This window comes from Diabrotica virgifera, chromosome 1 (genome assembly GCF_917563875.1).
Source record: "Diabrotica virgifera virgifera chromosome 1, PGI_DIABVI_V3a".
Classification (NCBI taxonomy): Eukaryota; Metazoa; Arthropoda; class Insecta; order Coleoptera; family Chrysomelidae; genus Diabrotica; species Diabrotica virgifera.
Window position 1 is genome coordinate 259527847 of NC_065443.1, and position 20431 is coordinate 259548277.

General features: G+C 30.9%; 1 protein-coding gene across 4 annotated transcripts in view; it reads right to left on the reverse strand.

The window, feature by feature from the left end:
- Nucleotides 1-18029: 18029 nt before the first annotated feature.
- LOC126883772 (cytochrome P450 9e2-like) overlaps nucleotides 18030-20431 on the reverse strand; it is a 41145-nt gene continuing 38743 nt past the window's right edge. For all 4 annotated transcript variants that reach the window (XM_050649459.1, XM_050649452.1, XM_050649446.1 and 1 more), the window contains one exon: nucleotides 18030-19576. In XM_050649459.1, the coding sequence (XP_050505416.1) occupies nucleotides 19140-19576 (437 nt within the window). In that variant the 3' untranslated portion in view covers nucleotides 18030-19139. The remainder of the gene's footprint in view (nucleotides 19577-20431) is intronic.

Sequence of the window (20431 nt, forward strand, 5' to 3'; positions counted from 1 at the left end):
ATCACCATATGTGATTACTGGTCTAACTGCTGCTCTGTAAATTTTCAGTTTAGTATTCTGAGTAAGCTTCTTATATTTCAGAAAGTATTTCCAGTACGTTCTGTTTCCTGCCTGAATTTTTTCATTGATTACTATGCTTCTATAATTAGTTCCATTAACTAAGATCCAAAGATATTTAAAGTATTCTACCTGTTCAAACTCATATTATCCAATATTTAACCTTGCTAGTAGTAAGTAAGTACCTGTATTTTCCTGTATATAAGTAACTGTATTTTCCTTAAGAACATTAGGTATTTTGTTTTATTTTGAGTTATTTCCAAACACCTCTTTGATACCTACTTGGACAATTTCTCAAATTACTCCTCTAAATTGGTTAGGTTTCTGCTAATCAATGCTTTGTTTTCAGCATCCGCCACAAGTTAGGATGTCGATGTTATAATTGTATCTTTTATTTTGGTAGCTATTATTTTTCCTTCTACAGGTTCTTAGAATTAGTTTTTAGTATTCGTAAAAAGAACGCTCTTTACTCCGGGAAGCCATTTAAGAAAGGGCCTTTTAATTATTTATACATCTTCTCTAGGTACTCACATACATCCGAAATGGAAGATTGCTTATGCTCAAATGGAAAGAAACTACATATATTTTTATTTGTTATATACAGTGATGTATTATTTCTTTTTAGAAAGGCCCTTGACTTCTAATCAAATCCTTTATGTTCATATAACAAAATAATCAATCTAGTGTTCAGTAAATTTTCAAGCTTCTGGAAAATTAAAACATTATAATTAGGGGAGTGCATTTAGATTTTCACTTCGGAAAAAATCAAACAAGATAAAACTTTTTGTAATTTCATTAAGAAATGTTTAATTAACAACATATCAAAAAGTTCTACTCGAGAAGTGGGTGCTTCATTTTTTATTAAACAAATGAACAGCGAAGTTAGATGTTTTTTTAAATAACTCCGAAAATATAATTTTTGGAACAAATCTGACTTGACCATTGAAAAATTCAGAAAATTTTACAAAAAAAACCTTATATAAAGATTTTTCTAAAATTAAATCTCTAGCTTCTGTAATTTTTTATTTATAACGCTAAAGTCACCCTTCTCACACACATTGGCGCAATGTAAACTAGCGTTGGAAGAAGTGCACGGTTGAGTTTTTTTAATGTAATTCTTTAACTAATGGATCAAAAGAAATTTTACAAATTGGACATGAAAGAAGATAAAATAAGCTATCTTATGGTTGTAACAAAAAGAAATAAAATGTATGGACATAAGTACGGTGTGGGCGGAAAGTGAGACTTACATGAATTTTGTTTAAAAATGATTTAAAAATGTGTAACTAATACAATTTTACTTACAAAGCTCTCAAATTTGCACAACTTACCTCTCAATTATCTTACTAAACGATGTTTTATTCAAAAAAAATCTCAAAAATTTAATTCAAATAATACGCTGTCTCAAAAAATGTAATTTTTGAAAACTTCGTAGTTCTACAGAATTCCCACCATTTTAAGACGGTATTACTCAAGTTTGAATAAATCTAATACAAATTTTTTAATATTTTTTTAAAGCCTAGGATGTAATCTTTAAAAAACACTGAATTATTTTAGATTAAAAATGAAATAAACAATTTCTTTTTGAGAAAACTAAGAAAGATAACAAAAATGTAATACAAAAACCGAAAATTACCAGCTGAAAAAGTGTATATACAGAGTGATCAAAACTTTTTTCTGTAAAACTTACCTAAAATTAATTTAATAATAAGCTTCAAAAATAATAAATGTTCAACAAAAAAATTTTTTTTAGCTCTTATACAGTATGTCTGCGTAACTTGGAACCTATTGATAACTTTTTAAATATCAGTTTTACGAAAAAAAGTTATTCTTTATAAAATACTCTGCATCATATATAACATAAGATGCAAGATCAAATATCAAATTTTGTTAATTTTGTACGAGGTATGTCAAAAAATATGAATTTCACTCAAGAGTAAAGTACCTTTATATTTCACAATATCGAAAATTTTTATAAAGAAAAGTTGTTTGGAATTAAAAACTATGTTCCAATATGTAATTATATCCTTCTAATCGAAAATTTGTTTTTTTAAAATATTGTTTCAAATTAATTATACCAAACATCATTAAATTTTCACTTATTATTTATGATAACTGATTTATTATTAATTTTATGAAGAAAGTTATTCGTCATAAATAGCTGTGCATGGTCTAACACTTAATATGCAAATATAAAATATGATATTTTATCAATATTATACGAGCTGTTATGTAAAAAAATTGCATAAAAGTGTAATTGCATATTGACACTTCGTTTTTAATTCGGAACAACTTTCCATAATTACAATTTTCAGTATTATGAAAAATATAGGTATTTTACTCCTAACTGAAATTTTTATTTATTGACATATCTTGTACAAAATTGATAAAAATTGATATTTTATGATTGCATTTAAAGTTTTAGAATATGCAGAGCTTTTTACTAAGAATAACTTTTTATTTATGATTCCATTGCAACAATTTTTTGAATATTGAAGAGATAGATTTTGAATAATTGGTTCTTTCTTTCTAATACATTTTAATTTTTAATATTTTTGTGAAAATTATTTGTTATCTTTTTTTTTAAGAATGAAATTCCCTATTTGTTTGATTGGATTCTACTTGTTTTTCATTTAAATATCCGCCATTTTGGATCCGCCATTTTGAAATTTAAATTTTTAATCTTTAATTTAGATTCAACAACCTGTTAAAAATAAAGACAATAAATGTTTTAGAAAAATGTTCTTTTTTATGTTCTTTTTAGAAAATCCGCATTTTAGATCCGCCATTTTATAGTTTATAATGTTAACATTTAAGTTAGGTTTATCAAAGCTCTCAAAAATAAATATATGTAGAAATAAATACATTTTGTAAAGAAATTATGATTTTACAACTATTTTTTAAGTTATCCGCCATTTTGCATCTGCCATTTTATAATTTAAATTATCAAAATTTGATTCAGGTTCAGCAACCTCTCAAAAATATCCACATATATGTAAACAAACACGTTTTATAAAAAAAAATCGGATTTTACAACTGCTTTTTAAGGAATTTTAGGAAAAAATCCGCCATTTTGAATCCGCCATTTTGAATTTGCAAATTGTAATGTCAGATTTGGGTTCAGCATAATCAAAACTAAAATAAAAACATTTTTTATCAAAATAAAATGTTGAATTCACCCATATTCTTAACATTATTTATACAAAACAATTGTTATTGTTTAAACAATTAATAAACAATTAGCGGCGAAATTTGTGAGTAGAACTTTTTACTTTAACATATTTATAAACTAACAGAAAAAGTTTTAGAAAAATATAACCTTGTTTGATTTTTTCCGAAACATTGTATCTTCTCGTTCTAATTGCACTCCCCTAAATGTATTAAGAACAACAAATTAGAAAAATACCCTGTAGCGACAAACAACCATTTGTGTTACAATAACAGATAAGTTACATAAACGAATGAAGCCAGTGTTGCCAAACTGTAAGGAATCTGAACAAAATCTAAATATGTATGTATTATCACGCTGTGTCTAGGTACACGCTAACGTGTACGCAAATAAAAAAGTTAAGTACACGCTAAACGTCATCAACTCAGTGACGTCACTATTTAGCGTGCACTGTTACTGTTTTTTTGCGTACACGCTAACTTGAGCCGCGTGTATGCTGTGGTAAGTACCTTGAGTGCCAGAATGAGGTAAGAATTTATCTAATCGCGTTGTGTTTACACTTTAATATGTATTGATTAGTAGATTTCTTATTTTTTATTTGTTTAGTGCTTGTTTTTAAATTAACTATGGAGTGTGGACAATTATTTAGTTGATTTAATAAGTTTAACAATATTTTAAAACAGTATGAATAAGATAAGAGACTATAAATTAATATATATTTTTAAGTCATAAGTGAAATAGTATTACCGCCCAAAATTAAAATATAAGGAAGACATAAAGCTTTCACAATAATAATTTACTTACGTATAAAAATTATATTAACAATATTTTGTACATATGTCATGTCAACTAAATACATATTTATTTTGCTAGCCTGAATATATACTTTTATATACACATTGATTTATTACAATTAAGTTTGAAACATCTGAATAGTTCTGCTTCCCTTCCCCTTCCCTTAATAACAAATATTTTTCTATCAAACAAACACTTAACATGTCAAAATAGTGTGTACCTAATATACAGTTACTGCGCACGATAAATAATGACGTCACTGGATTTATGAAGTTTAACTCGCGAGTACCTAACTTTTTTATTTGCGTACACGCTAGCTTGTACCTAGACACAGCGGTATTATCATCACCATGACATCTACACTCCTAGCGGAGTGATTGGTACCCTCTATTTGGTCCAATAAGTTTTCAGTTAAATACACTGGGGTGCAAAATTAACCGGACACCTTAAAATGGGTCATTTTTGATGTCTGGAATTTCCTAAACCTGTTGTCAGATTTAAATGATTTTTTTAATATATTATAGCCTTATTCTTTAGCAATATCGCTGTAATAGTATTGTTGCTAAACAGTTAAATTTTCATTGTATACCGGGTGTACCAATCAAACTGTGTTTTTTTTTTCTAAAAGTTCGCATCACCCTGTGGAACATTCTAGCATTTATAAAATACTGAAATTAAATTCCAACGATAGCCTCGCGTTTTCGCAACATTTTGTTTTTTGATTCATTCGCTTACATTGGACCATAAAAAAGTTAGGTACTTTAACAACTAGCCATGTTTTTCATACAATACAGGGTGTTTTAAATAAGTATGGTCAACTTTAAGGGGAAATTCTGCATAAAAAAATAATGAGAATTTGCTTTATTTATAAACGGTATGTCCGAAAATGCTTCATTTCCGAGATAGGGGGTGTTGAACTTTTTATTACACAATGACGATTTATTTATTGTTTTAGAACCGGTTGAGATATGCAAATGAAATTTGGTGGGCTTTAAGACGTAGTTATTGCTCATTTTTTGACATACAATTAAGCACTTAATATTCACCATTGGCGCGCATACGGGTAATATAACCGCCCATATTACCCGTAGGCGCGCCAATGGTGAATATTAAATTCTTACCTGTACGTCAAAAAATGTACAATAACTACGTCTTAAAACTCACCAAATTTTATTTGCATATCTCAAGCGGTTTTAAAGCAATAAATAAATCGTCAGTTTGTAAGAAAAATTTCAACACCCTCTATCTCAGAAACGAAGCATTTGCGGACATAGGTTTATAAAGCAAACTGTCATTATTTTTCATGTAGAATTACCCCTTGAAGTATGCCACACTTGTTAAAAACACCCTGTATGCATGTATGCATGAAAAACATGGGTAATTGTTAAAGTACCTAACTTTTTTATGGTCCAACATAAGCGAATGAATCAAAAAACAGAATGTTGAGAAAAAGTGAATCTATAGTTGCGTTTTAATTTCAGTATTTTTTGTGATAGAATATTCCACAGGGTGATACAAAATTTGAGAAAAAACACAGTGTCATTGGTGCACCCGGTATACAATGAAAATTTACCTGTTTAGTAACAATATCATTACAGTGATATTGTTAACGAATAAGGCTATAACATATTAAAAAATCACTTAAATCGGACAACAGGTTTAGGAAATTCGAGACATCAAAAATGACCCATTTTTAAGGTGTCTGGTTAATTTTGCACCCCAGTGTATCTTTTGGGAATATTTTTAATATTTTTCAATATATTTAATATTTCTATTAGGTTGAAAACTTTAAAACTTTGACTTTCAGTTGCCAGATGTCGTTAGACACCTACTCCATAAACGTCAGTTGCAATGCGGGGATAAGCTCTCGGAGTTTCGTCACTTGGGGCAGAGGGCAGCAAACCTACGCCTCTCTGATGATGACTCCAAATAGAGTCGAAAATCATCGATTTAGAGTGCTGGTTTGCGCTCTCTGTTCTGAGTGAAAAATAAGACAGTTTTGCCTTCGCATTGCAACTGAATAAAAATGGTAGGTATACATTTTTATTTCATAAAATATTTAATGTTTTGAACATTGATTTTTTTTTCAGGAATGCGTATATCCAAGATTCTTGAAATTTTTAAAAATAATCTTTAGATATCTACAATGTAAAATTCAAAATATATTTACATCTCATACACACAACTTTTATTTTATTGACAGTTTTATCTATTTTTGTCGACAAATAACGAAATAAACCGAAAGTATTCATAAAAGTTTAGTGTTATAATCATGATTAGACCCCGTATCTTCATGAAACGGCACTGTTTATGTTGTCGTACATAGCGGGAAAAGGTCAGTCGTAGATTTTCTTTAGCACCGGCAATTTTTGGTCTTTTTAACGGGATGTTTATCACCTCGATGTTTATTATTTTTCCTTTTCATATCTGCTTATTTTCTCTAATCTATGAGTAGGTATCATGATTGCAGCGCCATCGCGTATTTATTTCGATACTTTCAAATAGACACGGACATTAATACATAACCTTACATTTCCGTGCTTAAAATGGCTTAAAATCGTGTTTTGTTTTTATTGAGTTATGGCAGAAAATCGAATTATTATTGTTGTGTGCCTCAATGTAATTCTTGGTAATAGGTCTGGATCCCGCGTATGAAAAAAAAGTTGAATAATAGCAAGCTGAAAATTTGTTAATAGCTTAAGGGTGTCTAGTCGGATAAACTTTGATATATGGGAACACTGGAACAGGGGCAGTTTTAATTGTAGAACAGGTTAAAAATTTGGAACGGTCAGACTACGAAAACGGCATATTTATTTTGTCCGACAGAATAGACTTAAACTCTCCGAACAGAGATTAAAATCTCATGTAAAAATCAGACTGCTATTTATCACCTGTCATAATTCCTGTCAATTGACATATTCTACATGTTGCACTCATTAAAAAGCCCATTTGGTGATAAATAGCAGTCTGATTTTTGCATGAGAGTTTATTTTCTGTTCGGAGAGTTTAAGTCTGTTCTGTCGGACAAAATACATGTGCCGTTTTCGTGGTCTGACCGTTCCAAATTTTTAACCTGTTCCACAATTAAAACTGCCCCTGTTCCAGTGTTCCCATATATCAAAGTTTGTCCAACTAGACACCCTTAAGCTATTAACAAATTTTCAGCTTGCTATTAATCAACTTTTTTTTCATACGCGGGATCCAGACCTATAATAGTAATTTATCGTTTCATTCTTTAACTAAAAAGGATAAGCAAGATAGAATTCTATTCAATGGCAGTTTAGTTGAAAACCAAAATATATGGAAATATCAGATCTTCTAAAAATGGGAACGGACCCTAGTCCTTATATGAAAGTGTGCACAGTGTGCAGTTTACCCTTTAATAATACCCATAAACATACCCTTTAAGGGTATGTTTATGTACTGTATAAAGTAGATATTAATAATTTTGTCTCTTACTCCCACATAAACGTCAAATACATAATAAATGTTTCGAATGTTTAATAAATGTGGCAGCATTATGTATGTGGTTTTATTTACATAATAATTTTAAGTCCTTTTTATATATTATTTATACCGAAAATTCAAGTAGAAAGTGACGTTTTTGTGACGTTAGAAAGGTAACGTAGAAATAACGTTAAACTGTTACGTAACATCGCTGTGACTTTTATACATATTTTAGGTAAAATTTGATGTAACTTTTGACGTAACTTCTCCCAAAATGTTGACGTTTGTTTGACGTCATATATACGAACATTTTTAGCACGGTCTGTATCAGGTCGTGTTTATGCCGTGTATGTCATTATTGGTCTGCTGACTGTTTTGCAAATTCTGCCGTTCATTGCTTTACCGATATTTTTGTTTTAGTCCAGAGAAATAAGATTTTTCTCGTGACACATCCCCCTCCAGGCCGAAACCAAATTTTTTGAGTAGTATGGACATCTATATTATTAACCTATATGTTTCCTGCAGCCGATTTTGATGATATACATAGTTATAAACAAATGAAGATCGAAAAACGGTAAATTATCGCTTTTTTCGTCTATTACCAAAAAGTTAAGCACTTTAAACAAATTTGAATATGTCCATGGCATTCGCTGAATATGTCCATCCTTATTGGTTGCTTAGAAAATTGCAAAATAAATCATAAATTTTGAGTTTTTATAAATATTGATAACTTAGGTAAAAATTAACTTAGAATCTTCTTATTACACGGAATGCCGAGACTTCTTGTATTTAAATTATATTTTAAATTTCAAAGCAATTGGTCAAATAGTTTAAAAGTTATTTAATTTGTTTATTCCAAATTAATTTTTTTTACAACACTATAAGTCAGAAAATTACGAGGTTACAATAATACTTCAGACAGTTTATGAAAGAAGAACATTTATACTATTACCTTAATTAAAAATAAATGACAAAAATAATTTTAAACAGTGTAAAATTATTTTGCAAAACATGTCGATTTTTTGCTTACTTATAAACAATTAGAATAACTTTTTAACCGTTACCCGTAGAAAAATTATTTTTTCACGTTTAGAAAGACTGAATTTTTATACACATTTAGAAAGAAAAACAACTGTTCTAGGACATTTAGGGACAAAGTTAGCCCCCCCATTTTTTTTAATTGACATGTTTTTGCAAAATTATTTTGCAATATTTATAATTATTTTTTGTCATTTTTTTAAATTAAATAAAAACTGTAAATTTTCTTCTTTCATAAACTATCCAAAATATTACTGTAACTTCATCATTTTCTGACTTACAGTGTTGCAAATAAAATTAATTTTGGATAAACAAATTAAATAACTTTTAAACTATTTGACCAATTGCTTTGAAATTTAGGGTATGATTTAAGCACCATAAGTCTCAGCATTCCGTGTAATAAGAAGGTTCTAAGTTCATTTTTACATAAGTTATGAATATTTATAAAAACTCAAAATTTATGATTTATTTGGCAATTTTCTAAGTAACCCATAAGGATAGACATATGCAGCGAACGCCATATTGAAGTTTTTTAAATGGTTTATGAGTTTATTACTCTCAAATTTGTTTAAAATGCCCAATTTTTTAGTAATAGACGAAAAAATCGAAAATTTACAGTTTTTTGATCTTCATTTGTTTATAAATATGTATATCATCAAAATCGGCTGCAGGAAACATATAGGTTATTATTATAGATGACCATATTACTCGAATAATTTGGTTTCGGCCTGGAGGGGGTTGTGTCACCAACACGATATATTTTTTCCTTATTTCTCTGAACTATTTCTCCATATTGTTTCACTAAGGCAACCTGAGGCTCTATTTGCTCTCTTCACTTGATCTTCCATTTCTGTTTCGAGCTTTTAGTCATTAATTTAATAACAAATTAGTTATTGCGAAATTAATTATTTTTGCAACTTCGACCTTTTTTTCGCAATTATATTAACAATATATGAGTACATCAAACATTGTAATACAACATTTTAAAGCTTTTTCCATACTCTCGAAGAAATTTGTACTAAAAAAACCATAAGGTTCACTGTTTTCCCTTGATTGGAAAAAAAAGGGAAAATGCCATTTTTTGATACTAAATTGTTTATAAATAAAAATGGCCGCCAGATCCTAGGCAAGAAATAGTTACAATTTGCTCTTATATGTATTAATTACCTGTCGAAAAAACGCTTCAGCATCCTGACTGTTGAAGTGTCAAGGAAAAAACCTTATTACCCTGCACTACTCCGTTACTTATAATCTCAACCCCATATTAGTCTAAATAATAAAACTCGAAAAATTAAATTAGACCTCTATATCTCACCATAGTAATGTTTTATTTTATGACTTTTACAACTCGATTATTTGAAAATTATTACCTCTATAGTTCGAGAAAAATAAGTTAACGACTTTAATAATTTGCCAACAATGTAAGTCCACCATTGTTTCTTAGAAAACAATTAAGGAGTACACAATATAATTATTATAGTATTACACAATAAGGAATTTATTACTCATATTAACTCTTGCTTGCTTTCTTGTGCCAGGTGTTTAATTTTATTATTTTTTGAAATTTGAACTAGCGATGTATAATATCATTTGTTGTCAATGGACTTCCTAAGTCTTGACGTCACAAAATTGGGAGGAGCTTATATTTGGCTCCAAACAATTTTGTTTGTAATGTTAAACACTCATAAGGATTTTTTAATTTATTGTTTACGTAGTTTGTGTGACAAAATAAGACTTTTCATTTAGGTATTTAGTTAAAGAAACGTGCCAATTAAGAGATTTTTATTCGTTTTGGCTCAGGTGAGTTAATTTATTGCAATGATTAGAACGTAAACAGTGTTGAGGTTATGTTTATTTTCAATCACTAAGGAATAAAAACCACCTGAGCAAAAACGAATAAAAATCTCTTAATTATCACGTTTCTTTAACAAAATACGTAAATGAAGTCTTATTTTGCCACACAAAGCACATAAATGAAAAATGTCTTATGACCATTTAACCTTACAATCAAAATTGTTTGGAGCCAATATAAGCTCCTCCCAATTTTGTGACATTTGTGACGTCAGACTTAGGCTGTCCATTGTAAAATTCACATAAGAAGTTTGGTTCTACTACAACATGCCCCGCTCACTCTAATAAAAAACATGTAATCGTATTTATTTTCCTTCCATTTTGTCAGAGGCGCTGATGTCGGCATTGTGATTGGTGGAACATGACTTTTGACAAATCCTGCGCTATCTGTGAATCTGTGATCAGTGTTCGTGTTCGTTCGTTCGTTGTCGTTCAGTTATTTTATATTTTATATGGTCGGTTATGTGATGTGTTTGTGTCACCATAAAAAGCTGATATTCAGTCGTGTTTTTTGATATTTTTGTTATTTTGTAATCGAGTACCTTTATAAAGGTAAGTTTTTCTGATTGTAAGGTAGAGATTTTCTGATTGTAGGTACTGTTTATCCAACAGTTTTAAAATCCACATTTTATTTCGCGTTTTGTTGTTAGGTCTAATGGCTCCCATCAGGTGTTGTGTGCAGACGGTGGAAAAATTCAACGAGTTAACATATATTTAATCCAAATTAAATACTCATATTTCTATGTAAAATGTCACATTATTGTATAAATAAATAATTAAGAAACAAAAGTTGTTTGTGTTGTACCTTTATTGTCCACTAGAATAAAATATTAAATATCGGAAGTACCGTACGGAGGCTATGATGTACCTAGCATGGAGGCTAGATTACGCCACTCTCCCTATCCAGTCAACAACAAGAAAGTTAAAATTTCACACCTATCATGTCGAAGCTACAGACCACTTATGTGGAGGCCAGATTTGTAGTACCCTTCCATTTAACCAGGTGCTGAGATGGCGCTGAAATACGTGACATATTTTTTAAAGAGTAAGATCGCATTCTACCAAATCACACAACACTTTTTTCTATGTACTACAATACACACCAATTTTTTTAAACAGTGTACAAATAAAATTGTTGAAATGTGGATGTTTTGAAACGTTATCTGTAAACTTTAGATCTCGCTGGAAAGTTAGAAAAGTAGTTGTAAAGAGCTATGAAAAGAACAAAGATGTTGCTGAACAATTTTCCAACAAATCTGCTGTCATGACTAGACATAGGCAAATATGCAAATAAAAAGGTATGAAATATGCGCATAAATATGCAGTATTTTACCCAAAAATATGCAAGTTTATCTAGAAAATATGCACGTAATAAAAAAATATTTACATTAATTTACAAAAATATTTAAAATATCTTCACATGTTGTATTAATTACCATATGTATTTTATAAACTAAGCTTATGTAATTAAACATTTAAGTATTTTAACAAATAAATGATAATATTTCGAATTGTGGTAAATTATTATCAAATGCTGTTTTTTTTCTAACAGAAACAAATATCTATTACATAGAAAAACTTTTTTCGACATCAACTGATGTAACTGGGGCATTTTTCAAATTTACCATAATAGTTAGCTCTAAATTAAGTGGTTCGGAAAATGTCCAAGTTACTACTTGAATCACTTCAGTAAAGAACCTGTTAACCACTGTTTTTTCCATGGTTGTTGGAAAATGTTTGGAAAGTTTTCTTTACAATATGTATTACTTTTAACGTTTTAATACAATAATTCAAATTCTTTTATTAAAAATGTACTGTCTAATAATGATAATTTGGAAGAATCCAATTGGGTAATAGTTTTCTGAACGAAACTAACTTTAATTTTATGAATGACACTGAAAACAGGTTATCATCATTATCCAGCCCTTTGCGTCCACTGCTGGACCTAGGTCTCCCTCATTTTTGTCCATTGTGCTCTATTTTGAGCACTTTGCATCCAATTTCTTGACATTTCCTTGAGATCGTCAGTCCAACGAGTAGGGGGTATTCCTCTACTTCTTCTAAGTGATGAACACAGGTGTTCACCGCTTATTTTACAACAAAAGTGAAAAGGACCGTCAAACTGAAAATTTTTACCTAGTGATATAAACTGGCAGATTTTGGAACCCTTGTATCAAGGACAAAACGTGACAAAATTATGTATAAGCCGCTATCTTTTATTAGTTACTACATTCCGGTACCGAAAATTTGAATACTAAGAGATTATAAAACAAAATTAAATATTGAGATTTACAAGCTATTTGTTACATGAATATATTTGCTACATGAACTAGTGTAGTCATGACCTACTCTGTCAACAATATTAAAGAACAAATCCGACCTCATTAAAAAAAGACTACCTTAGCTTCTCCGTGAACTAAGTCATCTCTAGAGGAGAATCTAAGTCATCACATTCTCATTTTGTTCTACTCCAGTGTTGGTCCTTAGTACTGCTATCCTAAAGATACAAGAAACAAGGATATTTTTTATAGCCACCCTGTTGTCCTTTGTTTAAATGAGTTTACCGTCTTAAAATCAACACAGATCACCCACACCCTCTGATGTTGATTATAGTTGATGTTTTTTAGCATAAGCGATATGATTGTTTCATATTCTTCCTTAATTTTTGTAGAATGTCCAATTGGTATACTTCCATATTCATTATACAGAGTGTTTCATTGGGAAAGTAACATACGTTAACTGTAGAAAGAGGACACTTAGGCGATCTCAAAAATACCATACTTAATGGGTCTTACTTCAAGAAAGAAGATTATTTTGAAAAATTCAAATCTCTAATAAGATCGTTTAGTTTGTCCAGAGTAAAAGCTTCAGGTGTTGAATCCCTTTCAAATTCACTGTCTCTTCCCTCAGTATTAGTCTGTAATTCATCAGATGACGTTTCTCAAAAATCCTTTGCCAACGTAGTTAGATTATTAAATACTACAATGAGTATCTGCTCAAGCTGATGTAGAATATGCCTTGTTGCTGAATCTAGGTTAGGCTATGCGCCTTTACATTCACAAGACGAAAATAGCAATCTGCACAAACTGGTTTTCTTCTTTCCATAAATATTATGTATTCACATAATCATAATATTCACAATATATACATAATAGATTCTCATAAAAATGCCTCCTTGTAGAAGCCATGGTTTTCACTTGTCAAAAATAGTTTCCGGCAACGAAAATAATGTTCAAACTAAATTTTACAATTGAGTGAAGTCGACTTTATAGGAATTATGCAGCTCCTAAGATAAGCTTAATAAAATAAAGACAATTTCGGAGAGAAAAATAAAACTACTGACTAGAAATAATTTGGGAGCAATCCTCCATAAGTCGGAAATTCAATAACTCAAATTTTTTCCCCTCTAATCTTCGACTTAAAGAGGTTTTACTCATCAGTGTTTTCTATAAGTATTATATACCTAACTATTGAACGGACACCACCGATAAACGCTATCTTTAATGAGGATATAGATACAGATAAATAACTTAATATAATATTAGATTTTATGAAGATAATATCTGAAAAATATATTATTTTTTTTATTTATAACTGCAAAAACCAGGGAACCAGGGTTCCCTGCTTTGTATAGGTTTATTTCCGCCATATAAAGAGACGAAAAACGTTCGCCGACAACAATGAGTAAAGATGGCTCGACTTTCCCACTGACAAATAATTTTCCCCAGAGGTTTCTTACAAATAACCACCACTCATGATTCGCGCTTACAAAAAACACAAAATGCTTATCTAATCACAAAAATATAAATTTTACCCACAAGAATCTCAATAGTATCTATAAAAGTTATCTAGAAAACTCTAAATATTTTTCACAATTTTTAATACGATTGCACGTTAGGGTGGAACGAAAAAAATGTTTTTATAACTTCAATGTGTAATAGTAATAAAAAGTTGCCTATAGCCATTGTTAAGCCACAAATAAAATATTTTTCCAAACAAAATATTTTTAGAGGTGCCGCAAAAGGGTTGAAAATTAGAATTTTTAGTTCAATTTTGCAAATTTTGATGATTTTGGTTTGGTAAAAAATAGCTATTGTAATGTCTTAATTTCTATTTTAAATTATAAATACACACTCTAAACCTACTCTTTTAAGATAATTTTAGTTTTAACTTTCAACAATGCAAAATTACTTTTTACTAAAACTGGCAAAGTTTGAACTTAAATTCCACATTTAAAGAAATATTTAATAGAAAATATTTACTTCATTCCTTAATATATTTTAACATTATATCTATAATAGTAGAAGAGCAAATTTCAATAGTATAGGAACCTGCTATATAACTCTTGCTTCCGAAACGGGTGATGCTATAAAATATAGCATAATGGAGAATTTTCAAGGTGAAAATCATTTGAGCCGTTTCAATATAACAGCTGTCCGCTATGATGGAACTGTCACTAACACCGGTGTTAACAGTGGTGTAATTGCTTTAATAGAAAAAAGCCTAAATCGCTGAAGTGGCTGATTTGTTTGTTCTATACCAATGAATTGCCTTTGCTTCATTTGTTTTGCATACTGGATGGAAAAACCAAAGGCCCTAATGAATTTGGAGGGCTTCTAGGCAAAGAACTTGAAATCTGTAACCAGCTACCTGTGGTTAATTTCGCTCCCGTACAAAACAATCTCCCTATTTTAGAGATTAAGGGTGATCTAAGTACAGATCAAAAATTAATATTTACTTGAAATGTGGAAATAAATCTCCAGTGGTGTATGTCCTTCTGATCTTTCTTTAAAAACCCCTGGGAGATTAGCTCATTCACGATGGCTTTATTACGTTTGCCAATCGCCTTCTTCGGTTATATGTTGCTCCAGAGAATCTTTCAAACAGTCTGGTTTCAGATAAAACTGAAACCATTTTGCATAAATGGATCAAAACATCTATGCAGACTCATCAAATTTTCGCGTTATCTTTGTGAGGAATATCTCCAAATAATTGATCCAGTAATTCAAAGGAATCATTACTTCTCTCACCCAGAAAATTTGCTTCTCTCCATGTTATGTGACAAGAAAAAACACATAAGGGAGCTATGTCTGCGGCGACTTTTGAAGGCAAGATCGAAACTCATAAATGGTGTAAGGAACTTTGTTGTTCCGAAGTTTAACTTTAATGCCAATGACTACATTAATATAATTAACTGAACGAAAGAAGAAATTACTGAGCCTTCTGTGACAAAACAGATAACTGACGAGGGCTTGAAAAGTATATAAGTGAAGCAAGAAACCATAGTTGTCAGGTGCAGTATGTGGATTTTCCGTATTTTCCCTGTCATACACAGGCAGTGAAAAGAGTCATAAAGCTCGTGAATGAGTCATCTCTTAGTGTGTGTGGTCTTGAAACAAAGATGGCTTTGTTAGAGCAAATATTGCTTCCCAAAAGATTATGCCCAAATTTGAGACAAAAAACAATTTATTTAAGTATCAATATGAATATTGTAACTAAAGAAATCTTATAGCAATGTATACATATAGCAATGATAGCAATGTTAACTGTTATTAGAAACAATATTTGACTAAGAAATGTTAGCTACGGCACCAGGTTAAATATATAAAATATTTGAAATTTTCTACATTTTTTTGTTAAAAACCTATCTTATCAAAGCTCTTGCGGCACCTCAAGATGTAAACCTAGAACAAAAATATTTTGTAGTGTTATTGTAGACATGATAAGGCAACTTTCGAGTGCTATTAGAAAGTTCTTAAAAAAAAAAAATTTTTTTTTCCTATCTTTTCGTTCCACCCTATTGCACGTGGCCAAATAGGTAGCACAACTGTAAGAATAGGTAAGTTAAGTAGAGAGGAACCAATTGCTGTGCCACCTAGGATAAATTAAAATAATAAAACTAATAGCAGGCAGATATTCAGTCCGGTATTGAAGAAGAATGACGTAACTGCAAATTTTGTCATTTCCTGTTTATTGCGTAATGAACTTCTAAAATACTATATACAGATGATAAAAAAACGACCGAACTGTAAAGATCTGCTGAGCTACTATAGGGTAGTTGCGACGTTACTGAACTAGGTGCTATGTTAGACCTTGTTTCAGATGCATAATGACGCAACAGTAGATAGGGTTAAAAATGGGGCGATTAAATTAAGATAATGAAATTCGAACCAATATCGATGAAAATAAAAGCCATCATTGTCAAAAAACAAACGCCACACCGAGGCTACTGGACGAGTACTCTTCATTTAATCCCTATTTTAAATATTTAAAAATAATTTTGAATCGTCTTCTGAAGAATTTTGCATTTTGCGGTTGCGTCATTCTTCTTCTGGACCGGCGAATTTGTTCTCAAACAACTTCTTGGCCCTTTTCTATATATGCTTAGGGTTCTTAGTTTTATAGTGGGGAGAAAGGTCAAAAATAGGTTATAAAAATAGCATAAGAATATTAAAATCATCACAAATTGTATAAATAAAAAATATACACATAGAAAACTAAGCCTAACCTTTTGTTTTTATTGTATCCCTATGAGCATTCGAGAATCTGGTCAAGTTTGGAGCGCTGTAAAACCTAGATAAATAAATAGAATTAAACAATTTTATAGTGGAAATTGTTCGCTGAAAAATTCTCTACAATAGTTATTTTCCTAACAAGTGCAGAAAGTCATTATTTTCCGCACGCGACTGCAGTTTGCCGAACGACGCGAAGCGGGAATTCGGCAAGCAGTCGAGTGCGGAAAAGAGACTTTCTGCCAGAGTTAGAAACAATATTTTTTATAAGAGCCTTTAAAAAATTACCAAATCTTAATCAGTCAATTTAATTGATATGAAAATTTTTTGCTCAATTAGAAATCCAATGAAATCAATTAATTTGTGGTCATCTGATTGAATACAACAATAAAACCAACATTATACTGAAAACAGATCCCATGGGCTGTTTTCACTCAATCATGTAGCTATGGATACCTACATTTCGTTTCATTTCGATTTTGACATTTCAAATATTCAATATTTCAAAATGTCACGATTTGGTTGTAATACTGATGAGAATATTAATAAAATTATCGAATCAAATATACCAAAGAATACTGTTTACAGTAAAAAATTTGTATGGAAAGCGTTTATGTACTTTTGCAATGATAGAAAATATGAATTAGATGGAAATCGGACGGTGGAAGAATTGTTAATTGCACATTTAAATAAATTGTTTCTGCTCTGTATTTTTTTTTTCATAACCAGCAAAAAATTTTCTATCCGAATAACCCTCGAACATTGATAAATGCTCAAAAATTTTTTAACAACTTTCTCAAGCTTGTTGCTTACAGGCAACAGAAATCCGCCTACGGCGTCGGTCTGTTTCCAAGCAACAAGCTTTCGAAATCTGTTGTAAAAAATTTCGAACAATTATCAATGTCCTTGGGTTATTACTACTGAAAATACTTACACAAATTAATTCTTTGACAAGGTTGTCAAAACCAAACTTTCAATATAATTAGTTAGCATGACGACGATCTTGATTTCCATGACGATGATTCAAAACGGCTGTTATTATCTACCGATTTGACTTTCGATTATTATGTCAAAATAATTTTATTTTATCGAATTGTCGCTTTACTTTCATTAAAACAGGAACACAATAAGATATATTTGAAATAAATTAGTAAACAATATCTAAATATTAGTTTATTGCATGTTTTATAATTACTTTAAAGCAATATTAACATATCTAAATTAACACGAGTGCGGAAAAGTAAAAACCGCGTGCGGAAAAGTAACACGCGTACGGAAAAGTTACACGCGTGCGGAAAAGTGAAACTTTCTAAACTAAAATGCGTGCGCGAAAGTAGACATTTTCGCACGCTCGTAGAAAAAATTATTATAATGTTATTTTATTGTAAACTGAACTAAAAAAAAGCTAAAACCTGCAAAAGGAAATTTGTTAAAAAATATTTACTTATTTTTGTTTATATCTTTTTTCTTGGTCACTTGACGATAAAACGTAATAGCAACAAAATTGTAGAAAATCTTATTTGCTACATTTTATGTTTTATTAGATTTTCTGTAGGGTTGATAGTTTACGAGATATAGCGCGAAACCCTTTTAAACCCCTTTTCCAAGATGGCGGCCGGGGACAAGGGTGGCGACCCCAAAAACTTGAACTTAAGCTTCTACTGATCACCCCTATACATTAAAAAAAAATAAAATTGACTCCTCTAACAAATGCAAGCTCTGCCCTAAAATGTAACATTTCAATGGACTAAGTAAGCATTAGAAACAATAATAAATTAAAGTTATTAAGAGGCTACATCAGAGCATCATCAAGACGGAAAACGCGTTCCAAGATTGCAGCTTTAATTTTGATAATTTTGTCAAGTTAGTTGGTAAATATATTACGTAATAAAGTAAAGAATGGCGGTACAGAGTCCAGTTTGAGAAATATATTTATATGAAAATTTTTCTATAATTCAATATAATATTCCAAAAACCAGTCTGTAACGCCATTAAGAGGAAGAACAAAAAACACTTTCGTCAAATAAACTTTTTTATTTCATGCCTAGACTTCTAAAATCGAATATCTATAACAAAAATCCAAACTTAACTGACTGATTTGGCAACACAGTCGCCGTCATCATGATGTATATTATTATTATTACAATATTATTCCTTCGTCTTTGATAGTGTTATGTACTGCCGACGCACTGTTGCCAAAGATCTGCTACTATCTCTCTAATTAATATTGATGGCACGCTGATGTAACCACTTACTAACCTCTTACTAAGTTAATTCTGGAGTCGTTTTAGTCCAAACCAAAAACCGCCTTCAGCATTTAAAGTAAAACTCTGCCTGGAAATCTTAAGTGGAATTTGGGACTTTGTAGTCGGTACTAATTCAAAGTTTTGCAAGAGATGAAAGAACACTATTTTAATTTCCAGCAAAGCAAATCTTGACCCAATACAATTTCTAGGACCCAACCCAAAGGGTAAGTACGCGTAAGGGTTAATTTTGTGCTTATTTTCATCGCTGAATCGCTCCGGATCAAACTTTTCGGGATCTGGGTAGAACTCTGGATCACGATGAATTCCAATTATTGGTAACCACACGGAAGATTTTTCTGGTAGGTGAAGAGCTACTTCCCCGGGTAGTTTTGGTTGAATTGTGTAATCTTTTGTGCACTCTCGATCAACTACTACGTTTGCTGGCCATTTTCTCAAGGATTCTAAAAATAATTAACCAGTTTAATAAACAGCAAAATCAATTCATTCAGACACTTTTAAATTAAATATAAAACATCATTTAATTTCGATAGCAACATTATGTACATCTAAGATATAGAGCAATTGCCATACACCCGAAAGAAACTAAAAATTGTTTCTTTCTTGTGACGAGTAGACAACTTACTCAGAAGTAGACAACTTACTCAAATCTCAGAAGAAGTAAAATGTAGAATAGAGAAGGCTAGGAGTGCATTCAATAACATGGCCAAACTCTTTAAAATCCACAACTTTAATCTGGAAATAAAAGTAAGGCTTCTACGATGTCATATCTTCTCAATATTATAATACGGAGTTGAATCCTAGACACTCACTGAAGCGAAAAAGAAAAAAATTTAAAGCATTCGAGATGTGGCTATACAGGCGCAGAGGCGTAGCTACCGCCGTATCAGCCGTATCAATTATACGGGCCCCCCAACATTCAGGGGCCCCAACGTGGCATGTCGATATAAAATTCCATTTAAAAAAATTGAAGAATTATTTCACTAGTGAAATAATAGTGACAAAAACGCGAAATAATATAATCCAAAAGCTATGTGGCACCACATGGGGGTCCTCAGCCTCCGTACTCAGATCATCCGCTCTCGGACTCGCCGGTATGGCTCAATAGCAAACACACGAAGATCATTGACACCCAATTAAACCAGACAATGCGAATGATCTCAGGTACAATTCGACCAACACCGAACTATTGGCTTCCCATTCTGAGTCACATTCCACCGCCGAAACTAAGAAGAAGTCATTCTCTTCTCAGAGAATATCGAAAAATCGAGGCTAATCATCAACTACCCATCCACCAT